We start from the raw sequence: 13,927 nt of genomic DNA, 5'->3' as shown, positions 1-13,927 counted from the left end.
AGCTATTTGTTTTTGCTGTTACTGTTATTTAGCACCAGGAAAACTACGCTGTTTCCTTAGAAAGTTTCACGCTTCTTTCATCCAATATTGAGAGATAGACAAATCATTGTTTCCTCTTATTCCCCCTGCCTGCAGGGAACCTCAAACTAAATTTGAAGCTCAATTATATCAACTAAGTTAATCCCCACTACGTTCATTGATTTACTATTTCTACTACAGGAATCTTACTGCTATGTTTTTTTTTTAAAATCCTTTTTGGAAAGTGAATACGTAAGATCAATATAGGAAATTTCCACTTGAATCTCCTTGGGCAAACAGAACTCAGCATGCGCAATACATAGTTCTTTTTCTCTATCCATTGACCTTGGCCAATCAGTAGCTTTTCTTGTGTGTGCTATGTTGTTATTGATATTGTTTTTTTAATGACCATTTCCCAGTTCCCTGATAAAAAATTTCATACCACCCAATTCCTTCCTCTCCCATCTGCCCTGGCCTCATTCACCCAGCGACTTCCCATTTCTCTATCACTTCTTCACTTGCCTAAGAGATCCTTAGTTAAGAACCTGGCCGTATTTCAATGAACTGTTGCACTATCCTTCTACCAATCTCCATGGCTTTAGCTCCCTGCTTACAACTATTTTGCTAAATCTTCTCCTCCTCACAAAGCCTTCACTGTTCAACTGCTTATAGGATACAGTCCAAACTCCTTTGTCTGACATGTAAAGCCCTTTAAACAGTGGTCTCCACCTACCATTCCACTACTCTCTCGTTCTCTTCATCCTGTGCTCTGGCCACACATAACTCACTGCCCCAACAGTCTGCAAGGCTCAACCTTACGCCCTCTCTCAGCCTGGAAAACTGCTATTCAGCCTTTATGTTCACCTCCCTTTGTGAAAGTCTCCCCAATCCCTCCGACAGAATTAGTCATTCACCTCTGTGCCCTCAGAGCACTTGTAACACTGGGTTATAATTGTTTATATTTGAATGTCTTTTTATTAAAGTTTGAGCCCCATGAGGGTAAGAACCAAGGCTTATTCCTCTTTGTAGTCCTGTTTGAAAAACACATTAAGCATTCACTAACTAGCTGTTGAATTGAATGGAATGATATCCTCAGGCCTGGAAAGTAACTAAAGAAAGTTAAGACTACAGTCAGTTCTACTGTAGCAGGATGGTCTGGTAACAAAAGCCAAAAGAAGGATGAGGGTCTTCATGGAGGATCTAAAAAGGGAAATTGGATTGTAAGAACTTCAGCTTTTATCCTGCTTGCTCTAGGAAGATGGCAGCTGTACCAATAACTTGTGAATACTGTTATCACCAGAGGGGTACGTCAGTTTTTCTGTGGGATGAAGCAGTCCTCATGACTATCCAATTTCCTATGCCAAGATCGAAACTCACCAGACGAGTTTTTGTTATGATTTCCAAGACATCTAAGACAGAGGACCCTAAAATCGAGTGATAACTCCAGTCTTTAAAAAACATATTCCCCATTTAAATAGATTGAGCATTTGCACTTAAAACTTCATGATGTTGTCCATCAACAGATGAATGGATAAAGAAGATGTGGTGTGTGTGCGTGTGTATACACACACATGTGTATACAGATACATACACACACATACACACACACACACACACACACACACAGAGAATGGAATAACGCAGCCATAAAAATGAATGAACTAATGCCATCTGCAGCAACATGGATGAACGTAGACAGTATCATACTAAATGAAGTCAGAGAAAGACAAATATTATATATCTCATATGTGGAATTTAAGAAAGAGTACAAATGAACTTATTTACAGAACAGAAACAGACTCACGTAGAAAACAAACTTATGGTTACCAAAGGGGAGGGGGGAGGTGTAAATTAGGAGTACGGGATTAACAGGTACACACCACCATATACAGAATAAACAACACGGATTTACTGTATAGCACAGGGAACTATATTCAATAATGGAAAAGAATTGAAAAAATATATACACATACATATATATCCAAATCACCGTGCTGTACATCTGAAACACAATCTTGTAAATCAACTATACTTCAATTAAAAAAAAAAGATTATACGTGGCTACCTGTATTCCAAGTTAAATTTTGTTTGTGTGTTTACAGAGAATTCATAATATGAATATTCAAACTGTCTCTACTGTGAAAAATAAAATGTTCTTCTAAAAAAGAAAACCTCATGCTGCTCCCCGAAAAGGTTTAAGGCAACGTTAATACATTTAGTATAACAAGACAGTTAAAAAGAGGGAGAACTCGGGTCATCCGTCCACAAGCTTCGATTAACTCAGGATACACTGAAGGAAATGTAGCTATTGGGTGGCTTAGTTAGAAACTGAGCCTGGGAATCATGGTGACCCCGCCCCATGTAACTGTCGTCCCTGCCTGCCTAGAGCGGGGGCGGTTGACTCCTGCACACCTTATTAAATGCAGTGCATATGCCCTTCAGCTTCTCTTCATACGGCAGCTTCTCGGGCCATGAAAGACCTTGTCGGTTTGATTTATATGAGAAAAGTAGCTCCCTTTCTCTAAAAAGGCTCTGCAGCCCTGTGTTTTGGGGGCTCGTATTGCCAAGTGGCATGAGGGCCCAGATTCATTAACTTTCTCATACACGACTCTTTTCCCCCCAGTTCAACTTAAAAAAATGTGTAGACCAGCTATGAGCATCAGTCTCTACTGATTCCCAATGATGTGTACTGGACAGTTGACATTCACTGTTATCTTCCCCACCCCCATTCCTTACCCCGGCTTCGTCACCTACAACATGATTTTCAGAGGTGGCCCTTCTCCCGTTCAAAACCATGCCTCCTCCTGTGTCCTTGTGCCCCTCTCCCTCTTGCCTCCTCTGGGAAAATGCTATCATTCCCAAGCTCTCTTCCCCTCTTCTTCTGGGATATTCCTCCAGCGTGTGTAATTAGGGATCTTTAAGTAGAACGAAAAGACCAGAGTGAACACTACATGGTACTGTGTGAAATAATTCCAACAACCACAAAAATATTTGTGTATGTAGAGAGTATCTTTGAAAGCTTACACGAGAAAGAAGTAAAGCGGGCAGCCCCCACCGCTGGGAGCACGACAGCCAGGGGACAAGGTTGGAGAAAGACTCACTATCTTTATATGCCTTTTAAACCCTTTGGATTTCATATAATGTGCATGGATTACCTATTAAACAATAAAGTGACTTCTATAAACATTTTAATGTTTACATCTTCTAGAGTTTTACCGAGCCGATTGTTCCCCTTCTGCCACGTGCTCCCTGGGTAGATAAATTGACTCTCAGTTTCGACTACCAGTTATGAGCTGGGGACTCACAGATCTGTTATCACTGGCCCACACCCCTCCTTCCAGCTTCAGAGTTCCATTTCCCACCGTCAGACATTTGTCCGTGAGTATGCCACCAGAACCTCAAACTCAACGTCTCCTGCACCCCATTCACCATCTTCCAGCTACCTGACCTTGAGGAAGGCCCTCTGTAAATCCTGCTGAACTGAAGGACGACCCTGCTGCCGCTCTTCCTGAGTTGTCAGTCCCAGCTGCCAACAACCGTGGTCTCGCCCTGCACCCGCCAGAACTGGGGTTCATTCCTTCCCTCCCCAGATCCGCCCAACCAGCCAGCCAAACAGCCCCGCCCCTCCCCTCCCCTAAAATATCCCTCAGATTCAGCCCATCCTCCCCATTTCTAATACCCTCCTGTGGGCCCTTATCATCTCCTTCCTGGGCTTCCATGCTCCCTCCCCATCTGACTTCCTTCTTCCAGGCCTGTGCTCTTCAAAGTCCCCCCAACCTCCGCCCAGCTGCCCGAGTCACACATGTAAGTGTAAGTCTAACAGCATCGCTCCTGGCTCACCCCCGGGAGGCTCCCTGTACTACATGAGGAGGCCCCCCCACAGCACCGCACCGCGTCCTTGTCCCTCCCCACCTGGTCTTGTCATTCCCCACCTGGCCTTGCCGACCTGTCCGGCTTCATCTGCTCCCATTTCCTGCCTTATTACAGAGGTCGCGCAACTGTCTGCGGTTTCCCAAGCAGCCTGTGCTGTCCCTCCCTGACACCTTTGTTTATGCTCCTCGCTCAGCTCGGAATGCCCACTCCTGACCCGCTTCCGCTTCCCTTCATCTTGGCCATCTCCTCACCATCACGTGAGACTCACACAAAGACCAAAGGAAGGAACGTGGGATAAAGACGTCCTGAGACTGTGAAGATTGAAAACTATGAGCCCCGGGCCCAGTCATCACGTCATTTACAAGGGAAAGCACCGGGATGACGATCGCCAGTTAGTTTAATTCAGTGGTGTAAGTAGCCCATCTAGAGTTTTTCTGAATATAACATTTACAATCCTGCATAGCCACTGGAGGAGTGAAAAGGATCAAGGGAAAACTCACACTTAGGCTGCATCATGACTGGTTGCCCAACAACAAGACACATGAAAGGTACCTAGCGGGTACTAAAAATTCAGAATCCTCTGTCGTCATAAAACATCTACTAACAATTCTAATTAACTTTAGACTTCACAGTAAATCAGCTTAGTATTTACCCTCCTTTTAGACGTGGGAACAATCTAATCAATTTGATGCACAGGCAGCAGAATGACGATGAGGTCTTGTCTCTCATAAAGGCTACCTTTTCATTGCTAGGGTCATACCTAGAATTTCAGAGCAAGTCTGAGTTCACTTAGTGCAGAGAAAAATACATCGAAATTTGTCACTACAGATTTAAGTCAGCAGATTGCAGGCTGGCCTGTACGCAGGACAAAAGCGAACTTGGAGTGTGCAATGCTAAGGACGCACAATAGAGCAAATTCTCGACATCCAACTGGTCTCGACCGAACAGGTGAATCAGAATTATCTGTGGTATGAGGGAGAAACATTATGCAGAAGTGAAACGTTAAAGACAGTATAAGTCACTAGTCACCCAAATTTACGAGACCCTATCGAGAAAGCTGAGAGGCAGACTTCGCTTTTGCTCAGAGCTTTCGCCTTATCTTTGTGGCATAAGGCAAGAATCAGAGAAAGCCAGTGGGGGGAGACACGCGGGGCTTAGGATTCGGAAAACGAATTCTGAACATTCTAAATTTATGACAAAGCAAGGCTTGGTGCTCATCAAAGAAGTTTGAAAATGCGAAGTATTCTGAAAAGCAAGCACAAGAAAAGCTTTCAAAAGGCTTTCCTCTACGAAATTAGGACGTAAAAAGAATTTTAGCCAAAAGTACATGCATGAGTGCTACAATGAAAATAAATTCAGCTTCATTTCAATTCATTTGTTCATTAACTTATTCAACAAATATGTATTGAATGCTAGGTGGCAACAACTGGGAGAAATGGAATTCTAAAGACAGAGATAAGATATCCTTGAGACACTTCCTCATTAGCCAATTTCTGTTTTCCAAGGGGATGGTGCGGAGGTGTCACGAATAACAGAATTCAATAAACATCTAGTCAGGAATGGGGATCTTTTCAAGCCTCTTGCCCTTGCTAACTGTCATTTGGAGATAAGCCCTTGCTACAGGATAAAGGAACACAAAGTACACACAGACGTGTGTCCAAAGGACATGGGATACTCTCAGTTTTAAATATCCTTTCCCATTTGCTCTAAATGTCTGCTTGTGTTTGTCAAATTACGTAGCCAATTTGACTAGAGAAATATAGCTAGGTTGGCGGGCACGGACAGGGGACATCTAATGACCTCCCGGGTTCTCTCAGAGGAAGGAAAGGAAATGGTGAATTACAGGCTCCTTTAAGCAACACTGAACTCAAGGATCATGAAGACAAAGCTACGGCTCTGAATTTCTTTGAGAAGAACTGCAGGAAGACAGGAGAGGATAGAGCAAAGAAAACCAGAGGCTACCTTCAGGAGGGGAGCTCTGCAGAGACGTTTCTTGGGATTTGGTAGGAAGTGAAAATCTGACAAAGTAGAGAGAGAAAGAAGGAAGCTCATCCTGACCTTTACTTGAGGGTCAAGATAACTTACAGAAAGACGTGCACCAGTACCAGATTCTTCATTTTGGAGCTCTAAGCAGCCTGGTGCAATTTATTTTTTCTTTCTTTCAGAGAATAAACCATGTCATTCCTGGGGAATGGTCTTGGATACCTTTCAGGGTAAACTGGTGATCACTGTACCACAAGTCGATGGACAGGTTTGTTCATATGTAGTCCTAAAAATATTCCCTCAAGTAAAGGTACATTCCATGGAATGTGCCACAGTTCTACATAAATGATATTTACATAGGATGACTCTTCTTTAGGCTCTGGTGCAAGGCACAGTTGGCTATTTTGAGTCAGAAAATCTGGATCTGGATTTGCTTCTGCCACTGGTTGATTGTGAAATTTGGGTCAAGCCGTTTGAACCTCTCTGAACCTGCATTTTCTCATCCATCTTCTACACAGAGCTTTTAGGAAGATTAAATGACCCAAAATGCATTAAAGTGCTCTGAAAATGACGAAATGATATACAAATGATAGTTCCAAGTACTCTTCACCAGCACTCTTTGGCCTGGTCGTCAGGGTGTGGAGGGCAAGTGTAGTAATAATAACCGAGACAGAACTCTTGACCAATGAAATGGAAAGATACATTACACAGTGGACAATCATATTGTACAAAAATATTTCTATTCCTGGGTAACATCAAATTCTATTTATAATGCCAATACCAACTTTTTCTTCCTATTTGACTTTGACCCCTAAAATAATTAAACACTTAACATAAATGAATACTAATGCTACTCAATAAAGTAGAGGGAAAGGTTTTATCTACCATGTTGTTCATTGCCAGTCTTACAAATAAGGCCCAAACCCACAGAATGTTCAGTATTACCTCCTGAATGGTATGTGTGTGGCATCCCCTCTGTATTCTTAACTCAGGCTTTTACCAAACATTTCTGGAGAACCCATTAAATAGTCACACCGTGCTAGGTACCATAGGGGACATTAAGAGGATTAAAACACAGGCCTTATTCCAAAGGCATTCACTGTCTCCATTAGAGGGAAGCATTGGGAATTAACTGATCAAAAAGCAAACTGAAACACAGGTCTCTGAGAAAGGTCCAAAGTATTCTGAGAACACAGTCAAATGATAGATTACTTGCAAATGCCGGGATCTAACAGGGCTCTGTGGGGAAAATCATTCTGAGCAAGGGCATGGAGGATGGGAAGGACTCCTTTGCCAGCTATGGCAGTGGAGCGATGGGGGTTAGTAGCTAGGCTGGGACGCAAGCTTGAGCTCGACCCGGAAGGTGGATGAGAGCAGGATGCATTCAGAAACAGCAGCCACAACAGGCACAAAAGAAGATGAAGTTGTAAAAAGCAGGTCAAGAGAAAACTGTGGAAGGTTTAAAATGCCCAGCTGAGCAGCCAGGTTTTTTAAACGATGCAGAAATCCAGTGAAGGAACAATGCCATGCTGGGTCTTGGTTCTGGAGAGATGCACAACTACAGCCAGCATGGAGGATTTATTGGAGGGGCGAGAAAGAGACAAAGGGAAGCCGACCAGATAAGGAGCTCTGGCCGTAGGTCAGAGGTACAGAGAGCTAGAAAGAGGCCAGTGGCAGGAGAAAGCAATGGATGAATGGCAATTTGCCTTTTCATCTTGAGGTGACATACTCCCCGAGGGCACTGGTTCTCAGACATACTGTGTTGCCTCGATTAAGAGGTCCTTGTGCCTTGGGCTAAACCAAAGAGATGAAAGTACTCAAGTCCCACAGGTTTGAGCATTTGCTCTTTAAAGACTCTCGCCTGGTGGCATCTGTCTAAGGAAGGCACACTGAGTTAGAAGTGATCATGTGCGAAAGCCTTTCTTAACCAAGGGAGCTGTGATATAATAAACGTAATACAAAAGTAAAAGTCCAATGATTTGCATTATCCTGACATCCCACAATATACCAGATTTTTACATCTTTGTCCTCTGTGCAGTCATTAGGAAATTTTCTTTTACTTTTATAATTTCTGCTCTTGTTCCATGGACATGTTTTTCAGGTGATGACTGACAACTGGAATTGTCTCACTAATCTGCTAGGACAGTGTGCATAAATGACCGCTGTATTTGATGATGGAAACTAAGATGAACTAATTCATTCCCAAATATGACCAATGAGCCTACTTGCTCAAATGCTTTGAGATAGATAATATGGCCAAACACATGTACAAATCATATCATCATAAAATTAAATGACCTACTTTGTTCTTAAATTCTATTCTCAAACATAAAATCAAAGCCTCCGAAACGCATGCAACGAATCAAATACCACCATCAGCATTCATTCCTTTAACACCTACTATATGAGTTCTTACTTATGCTATTGCATTCATTCCTTTAACACCTACTATATGAGTTCTTACTTATGCTATTGCATTCATTTTCTTCTTTCGGATGACAAAAAAAAAAAAGAGAGAGAGAGAATCTGTAAACGGAGCTAAACAGATTATTGGAGAAAACAATTAGACATAAAATGACTCTAAGTGAAGATTCCTGGCACTTTTCTATGTGCGCAAGTGTATGCACTCTGCATACCAATGACAAAGCTAGAAAGAAAACTCACCTGTTTTCTTCCTCAAGATCTGCTAGGATTCTCTCTAGCTCCCCTCTTTCCTCACTCTCTAAGGAAATCAAGATCTGGGCAGGACTACGAGGCTGGCTCAGGGGGGAGTCCTGGTTCAAACTTTGGCAGTAATGCTGGATTAACAAATGTTCATCATCTCTGGAAAATAAAATCAAAGGTTTTGGTTTTTTCCCCCCTTATTTTGCCTTGGGGGTCAGGGACTTGGGTGTGTATTTTAAAAATAGAAACAGTTATTTGCTCTTAACAATTAATTAGACCCTTTTTCCTGCTTTTAAAGACATTTTGATACTCCTGAAGTTGTGGTCTACCATCCTGTTGGTGACAATTCCAAGTGTTTCTGGCTCAGATTTTCCATTGAATCTGGTTGGCCTATTTACGTGGGTAAATGAATGGTAGAATGACAGTAATACTGGGACTCTACGTTGACAGTTTCATCAATCGTTAGTAAATATTAAGAGACGTAATAATGGCTGTATAACGCTTTTGCTACCAAGCCTGTCAAGACAATCTGTTCACTCACCCACTGTGTTGTTGATACTGACCAGGAAAAAAACTGAAGCCCTTAAAATAAGAGAGTAAATATTTTCTTAAGTGGAAAGCAATGCAAGTGAAAAGTGTTGCTTTGGTAAGCCAGTTTCAACTTATAAACCCCACAGAGGCAGGATGATAACAATAATGAAACTACAGATAAAAATGACTACTATTTCATTCAATTATTGTTTAGATAGAAAAACAAAAATTGGCAGGGGAAAAAAAGCCATTAAGGTGACTAATACAAGAGGACTGAACAACTCATTCCTCAGAGCAGCTTTTCAAAGACTAACCTTGGGGAACAAAGAGGCCAAAGGCTTATACGTTGGGAGGAAGCTGCAATCCTTCCTCGTATCTAGGAACTCTCTCATACACAGAAGAAATTATTTTCTGAATGCATCGCCCCCAGCTCCTGAAAAGCCTGTGTACCTCCGAGTTATAAGAACTTCATTCTGCTCTTAGTGACAGGCTAAATCCCTTCGCTTCCGGCTACATATCAGTAAGATGATACGTTAATTTTTCCCTCTCCACACCCCTTTAAATTCCTTTTCCCATCTCTATGTCCTCTGAGTTGAAAAACTTTCAGATTTAGGGGAAAAAAATCCTCCTAATTTAAATGATCTTGGTCCATCAAGGCAGATAATTGGTTGGTAAGTTAAAATTAAAATAATTATTGGGTGTTAAAAACAAACATTTAAGTGAAGTCAACCAATCTACCAAACCACTTGCCCAGATCTGCCCCTAAGATATGACATTACCATCCAACGTTGAGTCAAAATGGATTTTATGCCCTCTTTCGTTGAAAAATAAAACGAAAGCAGTTGTGACCACCTAATTTGTTAGCTCTCTTCCCCAATTCTGCAGTTTGATTGCTAGGACTTCCCATGTTTAATTACAACACATAGTTATAATTCAACTTCTCTTACTGTTTTCTGAGGCAGTCAGTGAATGGCAGCCATTATTATACAGGTACAACTTGAACTACCGTGAACGTGCTAGAGCTTCTAATATTCAAATCAGTGCCCCCAAGAAGCAAATCGTTCAGGTTGTTTACGTTTCGTTGATTCTTTGCTTACATATTTTTCTGTCAAAGTAGTTTATATATTAATACTATTAATACTTTTCCCCACAGCTAAGAAAGAGAATGCACCATAGTTATGTTTGGGGGAAAAGGCTGTTTTGTTTTCTTTTAAGTAACGTAAGTCATACATGAATGGCTGAGTGTTGGCTTTATTCTTTATTATTACCTTGATCACCTTTATGTACCAGATGAGATGACTTATTCTCACGTCTTCAATAACCAGTTATGTATAAATGCCACTTGGATACTGCTTCCTTCAGTCTAATCCTCATAAAGCCTGTTTCTCATCTGAGTGTGACTTTGGGTTGCCACACCAACTACATATGATAAATTTACCATTTTCCCTTTGCCTAGATTCTCTATGACAAAGTGGTGAGACATCCGTAACTTGTCAAACTAAAAACGTTATTGTACCTTGACTAGATTTCATCTCCCTAAATTATCCATTCAGTTAGCAGATCCTTATTTTGTCCTCCATATTTGCTTCTCAGTCTTCTCCCTCCAACCTCAGCCTCTTGGTTCACGGCAAGATTCCTTATTGTGAATACTTCCCCTACTCTGTAATGAAGCCTCCGTTTCCCTGCCATAGCTGTGTTCTCCGCCACTTTGAGCACCGCTCTCTCGCCTTGCTTAAATTTGACAGGCCTGGCTCATCATCCCACTACAAAACCGTGACCTCAATTTGTACTCCTTCTTCTGAAACCCTTCACAAGATAGCCTCACTTGACTTAGCTCTTGAAGACGCTAAATCACAAAAATCTACTAGGTAGGATCTCTAAAGGAAAACGCCCATCTAGCCTACCATATGGGAATGCCAGTGCAACTACACCACGATTATAGTTCTACTCCCCACGAGGGGAGAAAACACTACTTAGCCATCGCTTTAAAAATTAATATCTAATCCCTTTAAACATCCTGCAGGTTTGGTCAAAGCTTAAACATTTAATACAGTTTAAGTATTTGGGACCCTGCCATTTGTGGTAGTATGGCATTAAATAAGAGTAAGGCAAAATGTTTTGGAACATTTTGGAACATCTGGAATACCAATAATGCCACAATTTGGATGAGCTCATTCTGTGTCGGGTTGTCAAGAGTTAAAGAAAAAAAAGTAAATGAAAGTCTCCTTGAAAGATCAAATGAATATAAACGCTAATTCCTATCTTCTGCGCTAGCCTACCTCTAAATCCCTCAAAGCAATTTCATGGTCAGGAACATTTTGTAAAAAGAGACAGGATACTTACATGCTCTCATTAGGAGAGATGCTATCATTTAGATAAGATCCATTGCTGTTTTCCATTTCTGCTAGCCTGATAAAAAACGTAAAAGCTCATTAAAACTTATGTGACTTCTTAGAATCTATTCAAGACCTAATCGAACATTCCTGAAAACTAAAGGATAAATCATGTCAAGAGGAGAAAGGAATCCTTCATATTAAAGGATGTGTGCGTTGGCCTAACCGTCTGAGGCAGTGAGTGGTGGACCACAGCTAGTTAAGTAGCTTTACACTTACGCTGCAGATGACAAGAGAAGTTGTATTTTTTTCCTTCACAGATTGATCTTCCTTTCACTGAGAAGAGGCCTTTGTTTTCACGAGAAAAGCTTCCCTAACAACAAATACACTCCGTACTTTACGCTATCCCATGTGTTTTTTAAGACAATTAAAGATTTCCACTGAAGACAGAATTATATATAGCTAGTTAATACTTCCTACGGTTGATAAACATGTTCAGCAGTTAGACTATTGATAAAAGATAGATTCACAGTAAGCTCTCTATACATTCTGCCGCTTTTTACCTTCAAACACCTCCTTCACCTCAAACAATAATAAAGTCTTTTTACAACTTAAAAGTGAACCAAACTCTTATGGATTTATTTAACAAGCATACCTTACAATCAGCAATTTCGTTTTTAGATATAAGAGTTACCTCAAACACAAAGGAAGTGGGACAGAAAGGTCCAGGGATTAGGAAAATGAGTGATTCTCTTCTTTACAGCATATTATGGAAAATACACACAGAAATGGAAAGCCAGTGCTTTCATAGTCTCTATATAACACAGTATAATTTCTTCATATACTTATGTCTGGTCTAGCAGTTTTCTACGAAGGTTAGATGATTTCTAAGTCAATTGATTACACGTGCTCAGTATATAAAACATAACAAAGCTATCAGGAATGTTTAGGGGAGACTGTTCTGCGCTGATGCTCTTATCGGTGTCCAAAACCAACATGCAGTGGAATGGCATGCACGTTAGAGGGCAAGCTGATTAGTAGAAATCAGACAAGATTGGGGAAAAAGAAAAGATTCGTTTAAAATTAATATAGGTTAGCTTTCCTTGGTTAGTTATTTCAATCAATATTTGCCTGGCATTCAACTAGTCTCATACCTGCTAGCATAATGTTCAATGCGTGAATGAGTATCATCGTGTGAAAGCTGAGGGGACGAGGCAGGCCTATAAGGCAGAAAATGTTATTAGTCACAGATACCATCCATTAATGGAGAAAAAACCCCCACCACACAGTTATGTTCTATATACATGGCCTAGAACGCTTCTAGTCTAATACTATGGCTAATGTACACGTTTAGCTGTTCCTGTATCTTAGACATCATCAAGTATTTAGAATCCAGGTTTGAGAGATGATTTCTCATACTTCTGCTTTTCTCAAAAGCCGTAAAGAGAGATCAAAAACTTCTCTGGAAAGTTTCAATTACAGAAAAGGTCGGGGGAGACAATCTCTACGTGACATTTTGTCCTCCTGTCTTGTAACGTCTCATATCCTAGAGTGCTGAAATTGTGTTAGCAGTATGTGGTTTAAAATTTTAAACAGTTTACACCTGTGCCATTTATCAGCTGCCTTCTTATTGAACGGAAACTGTACATTTGCCTAGTAAATTTGCAGTTAACGATATTAGTTCCAAAGAGGCCACACCAGTCCATGACTACTTAAGATTCCACGTATCAAGATGTCTCAGTTTGTGCAATTTTGTAAAGAAGGAATACATGTACCAGTTTAGCAGCGGGACTGTATTACTACTTCATAAAGCAAAATTCAATGGCCCTAAATTATAATGTGATGTTTTAAAAAGAATGACTAACTTCAATAGGACGTCAATATCGGAAATATTTCTTATTAGGGATACTGTGTGCTTATATACAGAGGGGAAAACAAGAGAGAAGGATTAGCAGGTATAGTCTATTTACTTTGGGGGTATAAAAACCTACTTTTTTTGGCTTCACAGACGAGAATTTTGGTAGGGTTGACATGTTTTCACCTTTTCATATCTGATCTCTTAATTAGCCTTGAAGTTTTTATAGTATCTTTTAGATTAACCTTAGGAAAAAATCCATCTGTTCTGAAAACCAGTTTGGGCTTGGGCTTTTTTGTTTTAACTGGAATAGGACGAAAGGTCACTTCCATTTCTCTCCTGACACAGAAAGCCCTTAGGTAAAGGCATGAATCAAAAAGTCAACAGAAACCTATTCAGTAAGGATTAGTTTAGTCCAATGTCTAAGCAGCATTCAAGGACTTGGTCAGGACACTAAGAAGAATATGTCTGTTTTTTCTTACATTAAAAAAAAAAGAAGAAAGAAAGAAAAACGTGTAGTTACCTAGGCTTACATAGGCAATGCGCTAGAAATCTATACTTCTTAAGGAAGACACACAATCATAAGATGATTACAGCGCACTACAGCAAATAACCAGGGAACTGAAGTCTTGCCTGAGAGATAAATGTCTTATTTATGAAACCAAAGTTG

The 13,927-nt window shown here is 40.7% G+C and overlaps 1 protein-coding gene across 7 annotated transcripts in view; it reads right to left on the bottom strand.

Annotated features, from left to right (window-relative positions):
- DMD (dystrophin) overlaps positions 1-13,927 on the bottom strand; it is a 736,567-nt gene that overhangs the window by 50,382 nt on the left and 672,258 nt on the right. For all 7 annotated transcript variants that reach the window (XM_033849482.2, XM_073799481.1, XM_073799480.1 and 4 more), the window contains 3 exons: positions 12,557-12,622; positions 11,413-11,478; positions 8,539-8,697 (listed from right to left, as the gene is read on the bottom strand). In XM_033849482.2, the coding sequence (XP_033705373.2) occupies positions 8,539-8,697; positions 11,413-11,478; positions 12,557-12,622 (291 nt within the window). The remainder of the gene's footprint in view (positions 1-8,538; positions 8,698-11,412; positions 11,479-12,556; positions 12,623-13,927) is intronic.

This window comes from Tursiops truncatus, chromosome X (genome assembly GCF_011762595.2).
Source record: "Tursiops truncatus isolate mTurTru1 chromosome X, mTurTru1.mat.Y, whole genome shotgun sequence".
In the NCBI taxonomy this organism is placed as follows: Eukaryota; Metazoa; Chordata; class Mammalia; order Artiodactyla; family Delphinidae; genus Tursiops; species Tursiops truncatus.
Note: the sequence above shows the minus strand (reverse complement) of the source record. Positions and strands in the feature narration are given on the sequence as shown.